At 35.6% G+C, this 22,643-nt stretch overlaps 1 protein-coding gene across 1 annotated transcript in view; it reads left to right on the plus strand.

The window, feature by feature from the left end:
- Positions 1 to 22,643, plus strand: part of slc7a11.S (solute carrier family 7 member 11 S homeolog) — an 88,589-nt gene that overhangs the window by 25,751 nt on the left and 40,195 nt on the right. The window contains exons 5-6 of the mRNA XM_018243306.2: positions 868 to 967; positions 4,670 to 4,714. Of these exons, the coding sequence (XP_018098795.1) occupies positions 868 to 967; positions 4,670 to 4,714 (145 nt within the window). The remainder of the gene's footprint in view (positions 1 to 867; positions 968 to 4,669; positions 4,715 to 22,643) is intronic.

Here is a 22,643-nt window from a genome sequence, read left to right on the forward strand (position 1 = left end):
ATCAATGGGAAGCGTTGTGTGTCAGTCCAGAGTTGCGATTGTTTCTCGAAAGCATATACTATAGATTTGGGGTCCCGTTATACCTCCCGTTAATGTGCAAGGCCAAGGAGTAGCAGAATGATACCTTCTAGCAGCTTTATACCATTACTTAGCAGGTAAATGGAGCAAAGCTTTGTTTGGGAGATGATAGTAGATGATAATTAAATTTGCACATATTAAAAGGGGTAAATAGGGCTGAACATAGGTTCCAAAGTAGAACAATTTAGTAACCTATTATAACCATTCAGACCTTTGCTTTTATTTTCTTTTAGTGGACTGGGTAAACCAAAGTAGTGATTGGTTGCTATGGTTAACTTCATCAATGCAATTAAGAACCTGCATATAAAATAAACTCCAATATGTTTTTATCCAGATTTGGAAACGAAAAACCTTTACCGTGCCATATCTGATTGCCAATTACAAACCTTGCATCAAGAGACGGTATCTAATCAGTGTTATTGGGTATCTTGCTGCTCTGATCCATTTTAGATAAGAGAGGAACACAAAACCAACTGTTTGTCGGTTGTTAAAGTGATTTATTGATTGATTGGCAAGTACATTTACTGCAGGTGTTGCTTAAGATAGATGTTTTATTTTCCTTGTTAACACTTTATGACTTCCTTTTTGTTATTTATTCTTTATGTAAGGGTTTCTTCTGCGTTTATCAGAAGTAAGATCAACACTTATTTTCATGGTCCTTGACAGCTACATCTTAAATCTTGACTCATGCCATATTTTATCAAATAAGCGTTTCTGTGTAAACAAGACCAACTGACAACATGTATTAAATCGTATCAAAACAAACCATGTCTGAAATCTGCTTTGCAGGAGAGACACAGAACTTCAAAGATGCTTTTATTGGAAAAGACGTCAGTGTTATGGGGTTACCCTTGGCATTCTATTCTGGAATGTATGCATATGCTGGATGGTAAGTAATATTGTTAACGTTGATCTACGTTTAATGAGAAAACAATGACATTTTTTAAAAACTTATTTGGACTCTTAGGGGCAGATTTACATAGGGTTGAATATCAAGGGTTAATTAACCCTCGATATTCGTCTGCCGAATGTAAATCCTTCGACTTCGAATATCGAAGTCGAAGGATTTACCGCAAATAGTTCGATCGAACGTTTGATCAAACTTTTAAATCCATTCGATCGATCGAACGAACGGATTTTTGTTTGATCGAACTATTTGCGGTAAATCCTTCGACTTTGATATTCGAAGTCAAAGGATTTACATTCGGCAGTCGAATATCGAGGGTTAATTAACCCTTGATATTCGACCCTATTTAAATCTGCCCCTATCCATCGATCGAACGATTTTTCTTCAACCAAAAAAACATTAGAAAGCCTATGGGGACCCCATAGGCTAACATTGCACTTCGGTAGGTTTTAGGTGGCGAAGTAGGGGGTCGAAGTTTTTTTTAAAGAGACAGTACTTTGACTATCGAATGGTCGAATAGTCAAACGATTTTTAGTTCGAATTGTTCCATTTGAAGTTGTAGTCGACTCGATAGTCGAAGTAGCCAATTCGATAGTCGAAGTAGCCAAAAAAACATTCGAAATTCGAAGTTTTTTTTATTCTATTCCTTCACTCAAAGGGCCCCTTACTGTTCCCCAACAGAAATATGTAGTGGTCCATGGCATGGCATCACTTCTTGTATGTCATAGTCCTAACCATAATGTGTCCCTAAGCCTGTAATTTAAATTCAAATTTCGGCAATAGCCTTTACTGTTTTTTGTCACTGCAGCCTCCCCCACCACTTCCCAATCTGAAACTGAGCACTGCCAGATTTAAAGGCAGTAGAGGTTCATGTCTAGGTAGTGACCCCCCCCAATCATTTCTCTTCAGCCTATGCCTAGTTCCAGCCCTGGATCAAGTTTTAAATTACAGTAACCATTTCTAAAGTAATATATTTCTAAACAGTAACCATTTGTTTGTTGTTCCCATTGCAATCAAAATTGGAGGTTGCATTTTTTTGCAGTTTGAGAATTTATCATATGTATCCTAATTAAAGTCTTCAATAATTTTTGAGATTTATCAATTGAAAAAACATCAAAAACTACATTGAGCTCCCTAAATTCCTTAGTTGTGGTAAGTTCTAACTTGAGTGCCAATAATCACCTGTTCATGGTTCTTTCACAGGAAACATTTAGTTTCAACATATTTATTTTGAGAAAACATGTTTTGTTTTCCTTTAATCTTGAACAATTATTACCTCTGAAGTAACTTAAGTTAAATTTCAATTTTAACAATTCAGAATAACATTTCTAGCAGCGAATATGCATTTAGTGTTATATGATTTGTATTATGACACTTATAAAATGCTTTTCTTTACAAAACAAATTCATTTGTGCTTATCCACCCTGAAAGTAACTTGTATAATATGAGGATTCAAAGTAAAACACATATCCAAACTTTGCATCTCTATATTATTTAGGATGCAAATCTCTTTAAATTCTTCTTTGTATTCCTCTTGCATACTCTTTAAATCAAGTATGCTGCTGACTATTGAACTAGCTATCACGCTGTCTGCATTCATCTCATGTAATCTATCAGAAGCTTAGTACTCCGTTTCTTAATAACCTAAAAAAATGAAATAAATTTGTTTTCAAATTTGATGGATTTGATGCTTCATCCAAAGACAATGCAAGGTTAGCACACATTAGAAAGCTGATGACAAGTTTAAAGAAATGCAGTTTTTGTTTAAGAAAATTAATAAACCAGCTTTTCTTTGTAGCACTTAAAATTATCATTTTAGTTGTTAGGATGGAGGTGGATGTCTAGTTCAAAACATGACACTCAAGTCAATTTATTTTCATGTTCTAGTGTGCAATAATGAGCAATAATGTTGTACAATAGGGCAAAGCTTGATAGGAGAAGAAGAGTAAGGAGATATTTTGTTATAAGGCAACTCTGTGAAATGGGTCTATCAGAAAAAAATCCTAAAATTAAGTATTACCTAAATTTTTTTTTTTTTTCTGTAGTCCAAATGGCTGCACACAGTGTTGGACTGGGATGCCAGGGGCCCACCAGAAAATCTTAGACTGTTGGCTCACCTTAGACCATGGACTCACTTTCCAAACTATTATTCCTACTCTCCTCACTCAACCTGTTTATTATCCTAGTCTTTTATATCTACTTAATATAGTCTTCCATTTCTAAGCATTTGTTTCCCATAAAGAAATAGGGAATGATCATAAAATATGCTAAATGGTTAGAAGCAAGAGGGCCCACTGACACCTTGGCCCACCGGGAGTTTTCCTGGTATCCCGGTGGGCCAGTCCGACACTGGCTGCACATGCGTTTTGGTCAGCGAAAAAATACCCATAAAGAATATACAAATAACAGCAAGAAACTCCTAATCCCAAACCGATCAGTATGGAGACCAGACTGATAATTATGCTGATGATGCCTAAATAATTGTGCTGCCTGGACAAAAGCAAATTAGAATCGAATAACTTTTTTGGGAAGGAAGACTGTGTACATTGTATCTGATGCCATGGACTGAAGTTCCCTGACCATTCTAGCCAAGGTATTGGCAACTAAAAAGGCAGTTTTTGGTGATAAATAATAAGGATCAATGACAATGAGCAGCTAGCATGATATTTCAGTGCCAAAGAGGACGCATGACCAATGTTCCTGGTCTCAACCTAAGAGTGGCAAAAAGTGACAAAAGACCCAATCAGCTTTATTCTTTTGAAATATTACAGACAAAGCAGAAATGTGGGCTTTTAGGGTGTTAGTTGGAGAAGCCATCCTGAAGAAAATAATGATTAGTCACAAATTATCCATACCCTGCTGTAGATCTTAGATGTTAAGGATTTCCTGAAAAATAGTACAGAGTAACAGAGTCTGGACTCTCTATAAAGACTTTGTTCTACAAAGCACTCTATGTCAAGGTTCAGCCTCCAGAACTGCCTCATCAGATCTGAGAACCAAGCTCTTTGACCCATAATGGAAAGATCATAATCAATGCTGTTTTGTCTTTCCTGATTTTCCAAAGAACTCTTTGGTTCAAGGATTCAGAGGAATCACCATTCAGATGTGTAGCATTGCTCTGTCTTCTTAAGGAACAAAACGTCTGAACTTTCTTGTTCAACTGGGGTGCCATCAGTTATTTGAGGTGGACCCTATTTCTCCTCCGGTTGATTAAAGACGTGGAGGCCTATTTATTAGATGACAGATTAAAGGTCAGCTTCCCACCAGGGATGCTGGGAAGGAGAAAGTCAAGGAAACAAGGCAAGGGGAGAGCATGCACAGATCTGGCAGCAGGGAGACAGAGAGTGAGTGTGGCTGCAATACTAGGTTGTTTATGCACAAAAATATTACTGACAGGAATTAAAATTTTCAATTTGAAACTGTTTTGCAAATATTTTCTCTGCCACCAAAGTCGTGGTGTAACCTGACTGCAGAAATGTTAATAATTTGTGATTATGACATGTTTAAAAAGCTCTTATGGCTATTTGCACATTAAATACACCACTCTTAAATATAACCATGTACAGAGCACTATATTCACTATGTAAATAATTCTGCACTATGCAGTAAATGATAAATGAGCCTTATTGTTTATATTAGCTATTTTCCCCAGTGACTGTGATTTTTTTTTTTTTCTGTTTGCAGGTTTTACCTCAACTTTGTTATTGAAGAAGTTGAAAACCCAGAAAAGTAAGTAAATCTATACTGATACTCTGAGTGGCTGTCTCATTCTGATTTTACAACAACTTGTAAATAAAGCATAATACTGTACACAGAACTGGTCGTTTTGAAGGGGAACCTTTGCTATATGTATAATGTGTTCCAGAAGTGCATTAATTGCTGACTCGTGCAATAATCAGCCAATTAGATCCAGTGAAATCTGTTGCTGACTTACTGAAGTGTGGTCGTTGCTGCTGGAAAAAAATAGGTTGAAGAACTTACAAACAAATCATGAAATATATACCGTATATACTCGAGTATAGGCCGAGTTTTTCAGCACTCAAAATGTGCTGAAAAAGTCTATCTTGGCTTATACTCGAGTCAGTACCTGCAGACAAGCCCTCTCCCACTGCCTTCTCTCTGCGCACACCCCTGGGAGTCGATGAAAAGGAAGACGTGGGTGGCACAGAAGTGGGACTTAAGACTGTACGACGGAAGTAGGAATGCGCACTGTTTGCGCGATCACGTTGACTTGAGGACCGGCACGTCCTGGCATTTATGTGAGTGTGGGAAGTGATCTCCGGATGGAGTTCGGCAGCAATACAATCCCACCTGCTTCTGGCAGCAGCCTCCCACGTACACTGAGGAGGGACAGGCTGATCCGCCAGCCAACGCCTGCAGGTCCCGTTTTTTTTTTCTACGAGTGCAGCTAATTAGGCAGCAGCGTGCAAGTCTAACGTGCCCACTCCCCGGGGACCCTCGGGCTGTTTGGGCAACTGCCCCCAGCTCAGCTAAAAAGAAATGGCTACTAGTGAGTTTCTCCACCACAGCCTGTAACCTGCTTCCCTTGTTGGAGCAATTATACTATAAAGGGTAATGGCAGAGGGGTTTATACCCTCTAGGACTGTGGCTGTGGGATAGCAGGTATAGTAGGGAGAGATGACAATGACAATTCTGAAGGCAGGGGTTGAAGGGCTGAGCATGCAGGACAGAAGCAGGAAGAACAAATGAATGAAGCAGCTGAGCTGTTTGCTTTTCAGAGACCAGAGTAAGAGGTATGTAAAGAATGTAGTGAGGCATTTTATTGATTAGATTTTTGTTGTGACCAAATTTAGGAAAACTTACCTACCAGTAGCTGCTGCATTTCTCACCCTAGGCTTATACTCAAGTCAATATGTTTTCCCAGTGTTTGTAGGCAAAATTAGGTACCTCGGCTTATACTCGGGACGGCTTATACTCGAGTATATACGGTAAAACGTGAAAAAAGATTTATTAAACAACCCCTACTCTGGTGTTTGATTTAAAATAATGACTTAAGTTTATCAGAGCTGAAGTCACATGGCTGAGGGCACCTGGAAAACGGAGAACATATTTAGGCCCATGTAAAATGTTAAAATGGAAAATCTGGTTGCTCTTTTGAAAAATGATATTCAGTGGAGGATGCTGCTGGAGGAGTGCTATTTATTAATGTATTTTGTCCAGTTACAGAATCCCTTTAACACATTACCCCTTGTATGGGCCACAGCCATGGTTTGCCTGCTGGTTATCTTGCTGGAAATCAGCCAGATATCTATTGATCAGACTGCATCAGACTTTCATATGCCTTTATTATGATGAAACTGTTGCCCCAGGTATCCAGATATAGCAGTGTCTTGCTGACAAGCCATAGAATGGATACAATTGATTTTGCTGCGGTGCAATGATTTTCACAACATTTATCCTTTTAATGCACTACTCTTTTATTGCTTGGCATAAGGTGAGTAGCTAGTAAATTAACACAGTACCATAATGTTGCAATGGGGAAACTGAAGGGTAAAAATGTAATTGTAAAAGACTTCTCTAAATAGGAAATCATTTACCTCATCAAAATATTTTGTGCAATGCATTATCCATATACAGGCCAACATTAGGGGGCAGATGTATCAAGGGTCGAATTTAAAAAACCCTCAAATGGACCCTCAAAGTAAAATCCTTCGAATTTGAATATCGAATTCGAAGGATTTTAGCGCAAAAGCTTCGATCGAACGATTGAATAAAAATTGTTCGATGGAACGATGAAATCTTTCGAATCGAACGATATGAGTGATTTTAAGCGATCGATCAAATGATTTTTATTCGATCAAACCAAAAACTTAGAAAAGTGCTCTGGAAGGTCCCCATAGGCTAACATTGCACTTCGGTAGGTCTAAAGTGGCGAAGTATGAAGTCGAAGTTTTTTTTAAAGAGACAGTACTTCGATTATCAAATGGTCGAATAGTCAAACGATTTTTACTTCGAATCATTCTAATCATTCGATTCGATCAAATTTCACCAATTCGATGGTCGAAGTACCCAAAAAAATACTTCGAAATTCGAATATTTTTGCATCCGAATTATTCACTTGAGCTTAGTAAATCTGCCCCTAGATGTCAGTCCTGCCTCTATAGAGTCAGTTGAACCAAGTTGGTAGCTTATTGGCTGGTGTATAAGGCCAAAATGATGACCCATCTTACTAATATCGCTTTGTTAATGGCCTGATAGCTAATGTCCATGTTTGACAATACCATCTGAAGGAGGACCACATTGGGCTGGATCAGATCAGTTTTAGTAAGTTGTTTTAAATAGTTAAGAAAGAAATATGAAAATAATGACTGTAATATATGAGTGTATGTTTCTATATATTTGTCCATACAAAAGTTTTTACATAGTAAACTTTATATCACTGCGCATTCAGTAAACTCTGAGGGGAAATTGTATTTTATGAGCATATGTACCCAGTGCTAACATTATTTCTCTTGCTGATCACAATGCGTATTCCAGAGCATTGTTTCTACAATCCAACCACCTGCACATAATGATGAAAATGAGAACAAATAATCATAATGAAGCCTGATAAATATCTTTATCAAGCATATCATCTTTTGTACAAGTAAATTAAGGCCTATGCCTTCTCTTTGCTCACCAGCCCATACAGAATATGTTTGTTTAATTTTTTTCAGAGAGTGTGATTGTTCACTAATCACCAAATTGTTTGCAGGAGTTCTAACTTTGTAGCTATTGTAGTTTTTACATTAATTGCTTAAATGCACAGATGCCATTATTGTGCTTTTTCCAGCTGCTTCTATTTGGAGCAATCTGCCTGTTTTATTGTCAAGCTCTTTGGCTGGTGTCTTTCTTCCAGAAGAAGACATTTAACTGAAAAGCCATAATCGAAATGATTAATTTGCATTTGCTTAGAAGTTTTTCCATCCTGTATTTGTAAAAGCTGTTACTTGGCACAGTAAGTAGTAGTTACTGAAGTACAGTGTGCAAAGAGCAACATTGGTTCACTTTTTTTTACCCCCAATGCAATGATTCCAACATTATTGCAACCACCAGGGGGAGTTGAATTTGGCCTAATTGCACCTGATACATGCCTTATGATGCCAATCAGATGCACTTGCAATGATAATTGAAGTCCAATTTAAGCCCAGTTCTTTAAACACATTTTCTTGTGCACTTTGACACTGAATGCAGTACAGGTATAGAACCTGTTATCCACAATGCTCAGAACCTGGGGTTTTCCAGATAAAGGATCTTTCCATAATTTGGATCTTCATACCTAAAAGGAATTGTTCAGTAAAGAAAATAAAAACTGGGTAAATAGATAGTATGCACACAATAAAAAAATGTTTCTAATATAGTTAGTTAGCCAAAAATTTAATGTATAGAGGCTGGAGTGACTGGATGTCCAACATAATTGCCAGAACACTACTTCCTGCTTTGCAGCTCTCATTCACTGATTGGTTACCAGGCAGTGACCAAGCATTGACTTGAGGGGGGCACATGGGCCTTAGCTGTTTGCTTCTGAATCTAAGCTGAATTCCGAGGCTCACTGAATAGTTATGTCCCATGTGGTCCCCCTTCAAGTTGCTGATTAACTGCTGAGTTAGAGAGCTGAAAAGCAGGAAGTACTGTTCTGGCTATTATGTTAGACATCCACTTTTACACTGAACTGCTCCATTAAGTTTACTAGAAGATCATGTAAACATTAAATAAACCCAATAGGCTGGTTTTGCTTCCAATAAGGATAATAAGTATTAATAATATCTTAGTTTGGATCAAGTACAAGGTACTGTTTTATTATCAAAGAGAAAATGGATATAAGTCCAAAAATTTGGATTATTTGATTAGAATGGAGTCTATGGGAGATGTTCATTCTGTAATTAGGAATTTGCTGGATAACAGGTTTCTGCATAAGGGATCCTATACCTGTAGGTAGCATGGGGCTACCTCCACCGTTGAGGAGGTGGTAGTTTTAGCATTCCCCATGTGTCAGTTGCCACACTTGAGCTTGATTCTTCATACTCTGGAACTCAAAGGAACTCAAATTTGACTATTTGCCACCTAAAACCTGCTGAATTTGTGTATAAGTCAATGGGAGAGGTCCAGGGATCAATTTGAACATGTTAGTAGCCTTCCTGACATTCAAGTTTTTTTTGGAGAAAAAAAAAGAATCAAGTTAAGTCTAATTCGATTCGAGTTTTAGATATTTGATTTTTTTTAATAAATAACTCCCCAATCGAATTACGAGTATTTTCGAATTTAAAGGAGTTTAAAAAAACTCACACGAATTCCAAATTCAACCTTTAATAAATGTGCCTCCCCATGTCGGCTGGGATAAGGTAATTTTGCTCCCCGTCTTGATGGTGGGTCTGAGTATATATGTATCATTTGCAATAGTGTGCAGTGTGTATAATAAAACTCCTTAATGAAAAAGTTGTTACGTTTGCTCCAAAAGTTTGTGCCATCTTCAAGCAAGTCTAAACAGTTTGCAATGCACAATAAAGATTTGCAATGCAATAATAGTCTAATGAATAATATTACATGTTTATTTGTGTGCAAATGTGTTTTCTCTTTATGAATTTTATTACATTTCCCCCTACATATTATGTACAAGGTAAGGCTTTTTCTGCTTGTAGCTGATCCCTGAAATAATAAAAACTAAATATGCATGCTTCAAAACGATTTCTCCTCCTGGATGCAAGCATGTCTAAAAAGCCTTTGCACTGTTGCAGTTTGCTTCAATATCAGCACTAATTCTAGTCTAAACTCACAGGTCTTGGTACAGGAGCATAGAATTATGGGAATTTCTATTCAAGAAATTAGCATTTTTGTACTACAATGCTTCTGATCACACAAACGGCTTAAAGAAGAGTGGACTTTAATAAAAGCATGACACCGCCGAAAGTATGCCCCTCAAGGGAGATTAATTCTTTATTGCGCTTTCCTTGTTCTTTAAGTTACCTTTTCAAATTATTAAAAATATTGAGGGGCAGAATTCTTAAAGACGAAATGGGGAATTATGCAGTTTTTCTGTATACTGTAATATAAATCTGTTTGTTCAAATGATGTCATTCAGTATATTCAGTTGATCTAATACAAATTAACATAACCTGTTCGTTTTTAATATCATTGTACGCAGCCTTTAGACATTCCGTATACCTTTAGACACCTTTAGACATTTCGACACCCAAAAAACAACTAATCTAAACGATGGAATCGTATCGTAATCAAAATTATCCATTTCTTTGTAAAAAATATTTTTTTTTCCTGTAGGTTCGACTATCAATATTGATTCATTTGAAGACATACTTTCCTATAGACTCAATCTGAATTATATTAAGTCATCAATCATTTTGTGATTTATTTTGAATTGATCTAATTGGATCATATTTTTTTAAATAGATCCAAACCTTGATTTAGATAGGTCGGAACTGATTGATGCATAACATTGATAAATCTGCCCTCACCCCCAACTCATACATCCCTACAGCTTTTTATAGTAAATCTGTGCTGAATGATCTCTCATGTTCTTCATGATATGAATTTGCTTTATTTATATTTTTACAAATATATTCTATACACACTTGCAGACTCTTCCTTTACTCTTTTAAAGCCTTTGTTCTTATTACCACATTCTCCACCCGTCAGGTTTTTACAAGAACAAATAAGCCTTTGTTTGGGAAATTCACATGCCTAGTTTACAGTGAAAAGGGTTTGTCGCTCTAAATTGTTCTTCTGTTCTCCCACTAAACATTAATTTCCCATTTTGCTATTGTTCCTACAATAGCAACAGCCCTTAATGATGTGACAGTGACCATTTAAATGACATACTAGTATTAAAAAATACAATAGCACTAAAAAAAAGATCAATCTAAAATCTATCTCATATATATAGTCATCCGCTGAAAAATGAAAGCTCTGAGATACCTTTCAACTGGGCTTATGTGTTCATTAATAAAAATAACAATGCTATAGAATGTATGAATTATGAAATACAGGGACTGCCAAGAGGCATGAACTTCCTTGCTCATTATTAACAGCCACTATCATGAACTGGAGATAGCTGTTCCAAATCAATTTTTTCTATTGAATTGCATTTTGCGAGATCATCAGTGAACACAGTTGCACAAACACAATTTATTGTAGAATCACTGCTGGTTTCAATACAAGTAACAAACAATGCAGAAAAAAAGATAAGAAAGAAAACCACCCAGGGCTTTTCAGTGCCAAGAATCAATTAGTTTCAAGAGACAGGATTTAATCATATAACAACAATTAGTTTCAAGAGACAGGATTTGATCATATAACAACTTTGACCGCGTAGGAGATCAGTTGTAATGTGGACAAACCACCCTGTTTTAGACTTACCCAGGCATATGATTATTTATATGCAGAATTCTGATGTTAGTGGACATTTACAGCAGTTCCATATGTTACATGAACTGCTCATTGGTGACTCATTGCATTTTTACATATTGTGGATCTAATATAACATTTGAGTTTCCCACAAAGTGGCATTGTGACATAAGAAAACAAGAATTTTCTAAATATCCAATTTTCAATATGACTGTAACATACCAGAGAAAGGAATTTGGAGAAGTACCTTTTTGATTCGGCCTTGTTGCTTTCTATGGAAACCAGAAGTACATTTGACCATCTCGTATATAAAGCAAGCAATAGATGACCTTTGTTCTACAATTCTATTCTAGTCCCAGACCATTCGTTTTTCTAAATGTTCTTAATTGATTTGATTTGCTGATGCTCTCTGCAATGTTGCAAGGATTTCATTTTGAGCAGTGCCATTTGATAAAATAAAAGCGTCACAGGTACAAAGAATTAAAGTGGCATTCAGCCTTCTCTGAAAAATCAATTCCTTTGGGTGCAATTAGCTTTTGTAGGACCCTCTTTACATTAATGGCCTGTTATTGTCCCAGCTGCATAACTTCTGTCTTTTTTCTCCCTCTTGCTTCCCCTTGGTGTTTTCTTACCATTGTCTAATTTGTTTTGTTCTGGGTGTGCTGCTAATGGTAGGGGAAAGCATAGGTTTGTGTGCACTGGGGAATAGCAAATAAATAGATTTAATGCTGAATTTGCAGGTATTAATCTTAAACTTTGATTTATTGTTTATAGAAGAATGGCACAAAAAGGAATAGGCAACTAGCTAGACAAACAGCACATATAAGAATATGAATTGCTTTCCTGTATAGATTGTAATCAGCGGTAGGTTGTAGGTATGGGACCTGTTATCCAGAATGCTTGGGTTTTCCAGATAACAAATATCTTCATACCTTTAGTCTACTAGAAAATCAATTAAAGGGCATGTAAAGTCTAAAATAGAATAAGGCTAGAAATGCTGTATTTTGTATACTAAATTTAAACATGAACTTACTGCACCACAAGCCTAATCAAACTATTTGACGCTTTCAAAGTTGGCTACAGGGGGTCACCATCTTGTAACTTTGTTAAACATCTTTGCAAGACTAAGACTGTGCACGTGCTCAGTGTGGTCTGGGCTGCTTAGGGATCATCATAAACAAAGCTGCTTGAGTTCTGTATGGCTGGGAAGTAAGGTGGGGGCTCCCCCTGCTGTTCATAAGTATGATTGTTTCCCTGCTCAGCAGTTAGGGACCATCTGACAATTCTTATCCACAGCAGTAAATGAAGGGAGAATTTCACTGAATGCAGTCAGGTTTCTTATAAAAATGGTACACATTTTTAAATTATATGTATTATAAGTATATTGGAGACATGTTTCTTTTTCATTAAAGAAAGTAAAAATGGGATTTTATTTTTTTTGCCTTTCCTTGTCCTTTAACATTATGAATGAGGGATAAAATAGTGACTTATAAGTATGCAGATATGCTAATTATTATGTTGACAGATCTAAATAGGCAGAATTGCCCATCATGTAAAATCTGGTTGACTAATCAATCCCATAGCTTCCTGAATGTTTTAATTTGCTATCTTGGGAGCAGATGGGATATCAAGTAATTTTATTGAGCATGCTGCATTCTAATCAATGGGATCAGTCCAATGTGCCTAATTTTATCAAATGAATTGCTCTTAGTATCATTATCTAATCCTTCTCTTTTTTGCTTTGGGGGAAAGAAAATGAGTACTTTTCAGTGCATCTTGTTTCTGTACCATCAGCTGTAGGCAAACATCCCAATGACATTCCACAGATGTTTGTTGCAGATGTCATGCCACTATAGGCAGTGTGTTACTATACAAAAAACTTTAACTCCTGACTTGAACTTAATACAATAACTCCTCTGCTCCCTCCATTGCAGCCTCAGGCTGCTCAACTAACTACCCTAATCCTTTCTTTTATTCTTAGAGTGAGGTTGAAAAGGATCTGTTTTCATATTAGCTACTCCTACTGAGGCCTTTTACCTCAGTCAGCAACAACCCCTCCAACAAGTGGGGTCCAAAGAGTCAGAGCTACATATTGACTCCCCTTTTAAAGACCAGAGACACATGGGCAATATAGGAACTTCCAGGGAAATGTCTACCTGGAAAGGGAGAAAGCTACCCTGTCCCAGAACCTCAACAGAAAAGGGTCTAAAAAGGAAAAAAGCAACAGCAGTGAACATGAATACAGTAGAACGCACATTTTCTACAGTGTTTTATATGGTGTAAAATGTAAAATCAAGGAAAAGCATATATATTAATGGGACCACAAAAACAATGCAGGAAAACCTAAAATCAGGGCACCTAGTCAACCCAGCCTGCAAACTTGCCTTGGGGACACAAGCTTGCATGCAAACAAGCATGCTGATGATGCAGCAGCACATGTGAAATTACAAACAGCTAGTGGTGGGACAAGGGCAAGCCCCAGGGGTTGGTGACAGAAGCCAAGCACAATTGAGCAACCAAAATCATTAGGTAAACTGTCCCTGTTCTTTAATCTCTATTTAATCATAACATTATCGTTCCTTGGTCAATTTAAATCTACAGTTGTCAAAGCATGCAATAGCTCCTGAAACATAAGAATAAAAACTTCAAAATCTTACTTTTGGCATTATAGAATTGCAAAATTTCTTTCCATATTACTTGTAATATATTTTTTTTTTCAGTCATGTAATGAAGGAATAATGTCAATTCAGTCATCTAAGAACAAAAACTAGACATATAAAATCGGGCAGATAGTGAATATTTAACAAGCAGAACACAGCTTTGAATGTCACTCTCTCTGATCAGCTCATGTTAAAGAAATCTTGGCACATAATCACATAAAAATTTCCAAAACTCCTTTGTGTGACTAAACTCTTATGGGGCACAACCAAACAAAATGTGACTGGAGAAATAAATGATTTGTATTAATAGCAAGATGGAGTCAGTTGAACCAACTCAAGCTAAGGGCAAGGTATGAAAAAAATATAATGGTTAAAATATAACTTTTACTCAAACCTTTGTACCGCCTAAACATCAAGTTTTACCCAGTCCGCGCTAAACTGATATATATATATCAAACGATACAATGTACCATTTACCAGATTAGCGCTTCTTTATATCAGAACACCACACATTAATAAAAAGTCTGTTTTGAAAATTAAAATGTAATATAAGCTTCCTCATACTGAAGTAAGAAACAAATAAATTGTTTCTAAAATAATCAAGTTTATATTCACTATTCCTCTCTCAGCATCTGTTTCTCTTCATTCTCTCTTCATGCAGCAGTTGGGTGTCAGATGATTGATCCAATATATCTTATGGGGGGCTTCCTTTCCTAGCAGATGTATTAGAGCTCATTCAAATAACTGATTCCAGTACAAACAAAATCTAACAAAAATAACTGCCTTTTGCACAAATTCTGCATGTAGAGAGACAGAATTTCTGGTGCTTTTAATAGAGTGAGCTCTAATACATCTTTTAGGCAAAAGGAACCCCCTATAAGATATATTGGATCATTCATCTGAGAGGAATAGTGAAGATAAACTTGGTTATTTCAGAAATGGTACAGATTTTTTAATTGATTATATTTGGAAAGTTTTTTTTTTATTTCAGTGTGCTGAAGCTAATATAAAATGTTCATTTTCACAAAAGTTATGTTAAGTTAATATTTACTATGAAATCCACTATACAAACAGATTATGACAACATTTCTCCTAAAATTAGAAGAAAATAAAAACAATTGCACAATCACAGCTTTTATAATGTGGATTTCCTGCACATAGAACTTAGTGCCATAAAAATACTTTTCATATCTATATAGGGTCACTTACTTAGAATTCCCCTTATAAATCCTTTACTTTTCAGTTTAAAATGGCACTAAAAAAAACCCTATAAATAAAAAATTTTACCTATATAGAAATATTGCTTCCTGCCAGGGTCTATAAGTTAAAATTTAAAACGAGGGACCTCTGCTTCTCCGTTCCCTGCTGTGCGTAGTCTGATATCACGCCACGTAAACTTTGCGTCCTGTGTTACCAAGCCTAATCTTCTATCAGCACTCAATCAGAGATAAAAGCTCCATTTTAAACATTGCTTGCAATTTTTATTTACATCCCCCCCCTCTTGTGCCTTATTTTGTATTTGCACATTGGCAGCAACATAGATCACTTGGGTGTCCAGTTGTGTTTTAGCACTGAGATGAAAATCTGTAAAACTGTAAACTTGAATAACCTTGATCATATGTTTTCTCTATTGCGTACTTATGAATATCCCAAATTGGAAAAACATGATTACATTTATTGAAACAAAATCAAATACAAAGTAAATCAGATTGTTTCATTTATGTTTGCAATTTTAAAAACTCAAAAATAAACTAGCCTAAATGTTGAAAATACACCTTCAATTGAGCTATATAGAAGCTTGGCACGTGTCAACATGTTTTCAGTTGAATTTTCGAAATATACTTGATTGCTAAATTTTGAGTTTGGAAAACCTGTATTTTCTCATTTTTGTCAGCACAGTTTTCTTTAATTGGAAAAAAAAGTACATTTATTTCTTTTTGCCAAAATGTTCTCGAATCATGTGAAAATTGCTCTAAAATGGTAATAAATAGATATTTAAAATGTAATTCTGCTCACAAACACCTTGATCTGCAGGCACTGGCTTGATCAGATCATGGTATATTCACAAAATATTTATATATATGCTGTATTTTTTTTGTGTATCACCTAATCCCACCAAACTAAAAATCTTGTTCTACTTATATATCAAAACCATTACAATTAGGGTAAATTCAGACCCTATTTTTATTTGCAGTTTTAATTCTCTTTATTATAAATATTCATAGGCATAAGTTATTCTACACAGAGAGTCAAATTTATTTGCATAACAGGCATTATTTAAAGGAGAAATAAAGATTATCTAATGAAGTTGGGTAGAAATCTTGTACTGTGTTTTGGGCTTCTGTACCAGTCCAAGGCAACTACAGCCCTTTAGCAGGAAGATCTGTGTCTCCAAAGATGCCCCAGTAGCTCCCAATCTTCTTTTTTACTGATTCACTGCACATGCTCTATGCTGCTGTCACTTACTGATCTTAGGGACAGACACACAATATACTTTCTTTATATAATATAAATGTCACAATATAAGGTTAATAATAAGTAAATAAACAATTCAGATTAGTACAAAGCAGTTTAGAAACCAGGGAAATTAGCATCAAGATGCAAAACACAAGATGGTAAGCTCCTGCGACAGCTTAGAAGGTAGGGGTTATTGCTATTAGAGAAGCCGAACCTTTAGGCTAGTGCAATAAGATCAGTATATAAAATATGGCATTTCTAGCCATGTTCCTTTTTAGAGTATAGATCTCCTTTAAATGGGTGGAAGTAACTCCCAGTTGCTCTCAAGTGGAAATCTTATTGCAAGACTGAAGTATTGCTCATGCTTGCACATAACAGCCAAGTAATAAATGTTGAACAATTATTATTATTTTAAAAAATCTAACATCAGACATAACCTCCTTATAATAGGGATGCACCAAATCTAGTATTTGGTTCTGTATTCGGGGCGAATTTGAGCCTTTTTCAGCAGAAATCGGTTGACTAGTGCCTAGCCTAGCCAAATCAGAACCCTTGAAAATGGCAAAAATTGGTATGTGTGCTTCATGCATGCAAAAGAGAGGATCCAGCGCATCTCTGCTTTAAACCAAGGATTCTGACGTTATCATAACTCAAAATAGATACAAGAGTTTGCACTTTATTATAATTATCTTTAGAGTGATCCCCATTTTAGCCAGAAGCAATTATAACACACTTGTTTACTGCATAATGAACTCATCTCTTATGGATTATAATTAAACTGGGACATTTCTTCTTCTATTAATTAATGTTATTTATTGTAATAAATAAGCCTACTTTGTTAACTATTTCCAATTGTTGGAAATAAAATACAATATTAATACATGTATATAGAATTACATGGAAACTAGTTCATGAGAATAAAACAATTTTGAATCTAAACCATATTTCTTATAAATACCGCAAAAGAAATGTACTGAATGAATGGGGCATTTTCTATGCAATTCTCCCTGTTGCTTAGGATACATAGCTAAATCTTTCAATATCAGCAGCTACATGGGTGTCCTATTGTAATCCAGTTTTGCTCAATTCTCGAGTCACTTTGTGTGATATTGGAAGCTCAGGACTTAGCAGAGGTTCATTTACTGTCACGCTATGGCAAAGGAAAAAGAAATTACATGCAGTTTAGACCTTAGTAATTTCTGCCACTGGAGGCTTCTTTCTGACAATCTATATGACCTAGAATTGGATTTCTCAGAAGTGCCAGCTGTCTGTTCTTTAAAAAGTAGATGTCTTTTCTATCATGCTGTTGGATACCTCTAAAGTATTGTCTCTGTCTTAATGTGAAAGAGACAGGAGTGTGAAGCTCTGCGGTTGTATTGGCAAATTGGAAACCATAAGAGACAGATGATTTTAATAACATACCAGGGTTTAGATTCTGCAAGATCTTTAGAATTTGATAGCCCTGTTGAAGCTAATAACAGAATACAGTGGGCATTAAGGAATCCAAGTAATATTGCCACAGTGTGACTATCAAAGTAAATTAAATTATCACAGGGGGCCTGCTCTCTTTGTATAGTTTACATAATAAAAAAATCTACAACTGAACTGTAAAAGTGTTTGAAACTTTGTGCCACCTGCCGATATCGCTGAACAACTGAAGAGTTTGTTATTAAATGAGGTTAAAAGGGCAATATCAATCTATGTCCTGCACAGGACTAAAATGAAACGTGTGTTAAATGAATTTTTGTCTCTTTTAAACATTAAAACCTGTCATATTGATTATATGAAACAGAGTTCTTGTGTTGATCAAATGAAGAATAGCGTTTTACTCCTTGAAGAGTAAGAGTGGGATGATTTACTGGGTCTCTAATTCCCCTTTGCAGTCATCACATAGCAGTTGACTTCGGGAACTGTGTACACAGTCCGCAGGGCTCATCATAGCAATTTAAACTGTAAAATTAGCTTTCCCAACATCATTGTGATAGGAGTCACTATATTTTCTTTGCTAGTATTGATTTTCTGTGATATGTGGGCCTCTTTATCAAACGTTGGTTTGGAAGCCGGAGTTCCCCTTTAAGCTTTAATTTGTGGGAACGATTGGGGATATGCTACTTTCTGGGGGATCTGAGAAGATGCAGTATAGTACCTGTATAATGTTTAAAAAATATGCCGATGACCTAAGGAAAAAGATGTGATAACATTTTGAAAAAAGGAATGTTATTTGAAAAAGAAGTGCTGTAATTTGCTCTATTTTTCATTGCTTCTTAACACAATTAGGAGAGGACACCTTCCTAACACTTCTGCTATGATCAGACTGATTTAATAAAGGGTTGTTTGCCCATTGCACAAAAACAACCTAGAGCAGGTGATTTATATAATGACTGCACTCAACTAATGTTGTTTTAAAAACAATTATACAGCGTGTGTTGCCCTGGAAACACATTCATAGGATAATTTAATTGATTTGCTAAACTTTCCGTGTTGCCTGCAAATGTATCATTCTAAAAGCATCTGTTTTCCCTTCTGACTTTCTTTTACTAACTCTTTTACTAGCCATTGTTGGTTAATGATATTCTGGTTTCCATGGTGTTACAGTGGATGCAAGTACTGTAGCTCTATTCATCAGTGAATGGAGCAATTCCTATTATTACTGTAATATCATTGGTAGCATACATCAGCAAACTGTTTCTTTATGATCGTTGACGTTGTTAAAATTCTCCCTTTAGAAATGAAATGTCAAAGATTCTTGATAGTATTAAAATCTCAACTGAGCTTCATGCTCTTATGAACTTTTGTAAATCATGTTTTCTTATTAAAGTGCTCATACAACTTCATATTTTACAGACACATTCTCTTTTGTATATCTAGATGTTTATTACACAAAACAGAACTGACTCATACATTTCTTCTCCCTTTGCATAATTAAGCAAACACTTTCTTTTTTTCTCTCCTGCTGTCTGATGCAAATATTAGCTGTTTAATGTATACCTAGCTATATTTCTTTTGGGGAGCCATCCCAGCTCATATAAAGATATTAATTGTAGCCTAGAATACAGTTGTTGTACTCTCAGGGAGAGTGTCCACCATTTTTTTCAGTAGGAGGCAGCAACCAGTAAGGAAGGACATTTTGGCACAATTTCAGTAGTCAAGAGTAGTCAAAAGTGCCCCTAGGCTTATTTACAATGTAGCAAGAATGATTGATGGATTTGCCACATTAATTTTTTGATTTGTTGATTAGTAGTATTTAAACAGAGTAATGAAGATGCATTGATGCATTGAAACATTTTTAGTTGGATAGTCTGCATAAATGGATGGTGTTATTGATACTTGTGCCTTACATGTCATAGCTTATTGTCACATATAGTGCACAACATTGAGCTGGTCATTTGGAGCATCTCCTTTCATTCTAATGACCAAATGATGTGATTAGCAAAATATAATTTGAATTTGAGCCTAATGAATTCAGTTGCCTTATTAAAAAGCTCAAGTGCTGCTGCATCTCACGATCATACATCATCTATTACTAGTTTTGAATCTTTGTTTTGCTTCTAAAATGCTTAATTAATATTCCATTCTATATACCGTCCATCCTTATTTAGACAAACAACTTGCATTAAAATGTATTATCAAATTGAAGAGCTTCATTAAATTGGATCTTAATTACTGACTCTTCACTATGTACTGCATCAAATGGGATTTGAGGTAGTTTTCATAATACGCTTCCAAGATAAAACCACTGAACTGTATATACCGACAGTGCAGGCATGTTTCAGTATTATTTTATATTGTAAATTAACTTCAGGAAGTCTATCTTGTTTTATTAGAAATGATTTGAGCTTAGGGCAGTATTATCCAGCTCATAAATCAGGTATTCAGAGAAATTCAATAATTCATATGAGAACCTACTGGGATAACCTACATAATTTCTGATGTGGCTTAAAATATTTTTTAAATATACACTGAAATAAATAAAGTGAATCTTTCATACGGAAACTGTCAAAACAAAAACACTGGCTTTGACAACTAGGTGGTGATACAACTCTGGAACTGAAGTACTTTCCAAACCATACCCACTTAAAAATATTTTAACTATACAATGTATTGTGTATTCTGTATTGCTATGCTATTTTGTATTTATATGTTCATTAATAAAAATGTTACATCATTTTTTACAAAACAATTATATAAAATGATTAAGATCAAAAATATAAAATGCAGTTAGAGAGTTCTACTGCAATTAGATATCAGTTCATAACTATTAGACTAGTGTGTGAACATTGTCATATAGCAACAAAAGCCTTCTCACCAGGGGAGCTGCGCCACTGAGGCGATTTGAGAAACAGCAGTGCCCCCCACAGGTTCCAGGGGTGGCAAAAAGACACTCTTGGTAACTTTAAGAGATAAATTTCCTGGTTTCAAAACAGAAATATGTCTTTTTTTTACAATTGCACTCGGTGCACTAGCGTAGTGGACCCTCCAGCACCAAAATAGTGAGTAGGGTGGGGGTGGCAGCAAAGGGGTCAGAATCAACCCTGCTTCTCACGGGTGCGAATACAACTTGTTCTCTGTTTGTAACGTTTTCTTGAATATGATACTATATCCTTTTTCCTTTGCTTGATGTAAGAAGAATAAAGTATTAGCCGTACTTGCAGCCTCATCCTGATTGGTAAGAGTCCTCACTGTTAAAGTGGCCATAGACGCACCGATAATATCATATGAAACAATTTTTCGTATGATATTCGGTACGTGTATGGCAGGCGATGAGCCGTCCAATATCGGCAAAAGGCTTGGATATCGGTTGGCTTGTTGATCAGCCCATATGCTACGCAATATTAACTAATATTTTTTAAATGTTTGGATTAAAATGTCTAAGCAAAATGTATACCGCTCATTTAAAGCTTGGTAGCGCCTTTAGATTTCACTCAGGTGCTCTCTAATTTGCAGACATCTCTGACACAACAATACATGCACATTAACAATATTCTAGAACTAAGATTATTCCCATTGCCATTGGTTGTATCTTATATAATGTAATAGTTCTAGCAGTTCTGTTACGAGGATTTATTCGATGGAGGCACTCTTGATGTGTCAGTAACAGAACAACAATAACATTTCAACAATTACTGTATGTTATATGAAAGATTATAATACATGTATGGGACCTGTTATCTAAAATTCTCGGGGGTTTTCTGTACTTTGAATATTCATACCTTAAGTCTAATAGAAAATCATGTAAACATTAAATAAACCCAGTAGTATGGATTTGCTTCCAATAAGGATTAATTTTATCTTAGTTTATCTATTTTATTAGTACAGAGAAAAGGGAAATCATGTTTAAAAATTTGGATTATTTGTATAAAATGGAATCTATGGGAGTCGGACTTTCCAAAATTCAGAGCTTTTTGGATAATGGGTTTCCCAATACTGGATTCCATACCTGTATAAATATTATCCCACATGTGCCAGAACACAATAGAAAAAATAAAAGAGTATTGATAGTAAATATTTCACCGCCCGTAATTCTCACCAAATATTAGGTTTTGTGATCCCCCCAGTCCTCACAAATGTTATTACAATGGGTTACAGGGACCTTAAACATTTTTTGAAAGTTTTTGAAAGGTAACAAAATATACAGATGCAGACGTATTTCTCTGTAAAGGAGTTAATATATTAATATACTCCCTCAATCAAATTGCTGTGTTACATAACTATACAAAAACTTACATAAATATTTTGCATTTTTGCTTTGAAATTAGGTTAGGGAGAATAACATTTTAGAGAAGACTTTTTTTATTCACTGAAATGAGAAAATTCCCCCAGACTCTTTCAAGACCCTACATTTACAGTTGTCTTCAAAATTTGAAGTTTGGCTAAAATAAAATGGTATATCTGTATGTCAGCCCCAGTTGCAGCAAGTAGAGCATTAACCAATTATGGGGGGAAAAAAGAAACACTTCTGAACATAAAAATGTAAAACTTTTAATGGCTGTGATATTAAACGTACTGTTAGTGTTGTATTATCTAGAAAGGAAAAGAATTCATAGCATTTTACAAAACAATTTCTTTTACAATAGCTACATGTCTCAATGGAACCTACACCAAGGACATACATAGACAAGGCATGAAAAGTATGTTTATACAAACAATAATGTATTACTTTACCTTTGAAAGTATGGCTGTAT

This window comes from Xenopus laevis, chromosome 1S, assembly GCF_017654675.1.
Source record: "Xenopus laevis strain J_2021 chromosome 1S, Xenopus_laevis_v10.1, whole genome shotgun sequence".
Lineage (NCBI taxonomy): Eukaryota > Metazoa > Chordata > Amphibia > Anura > Pipidae > Xenopus > Xenopus laevis.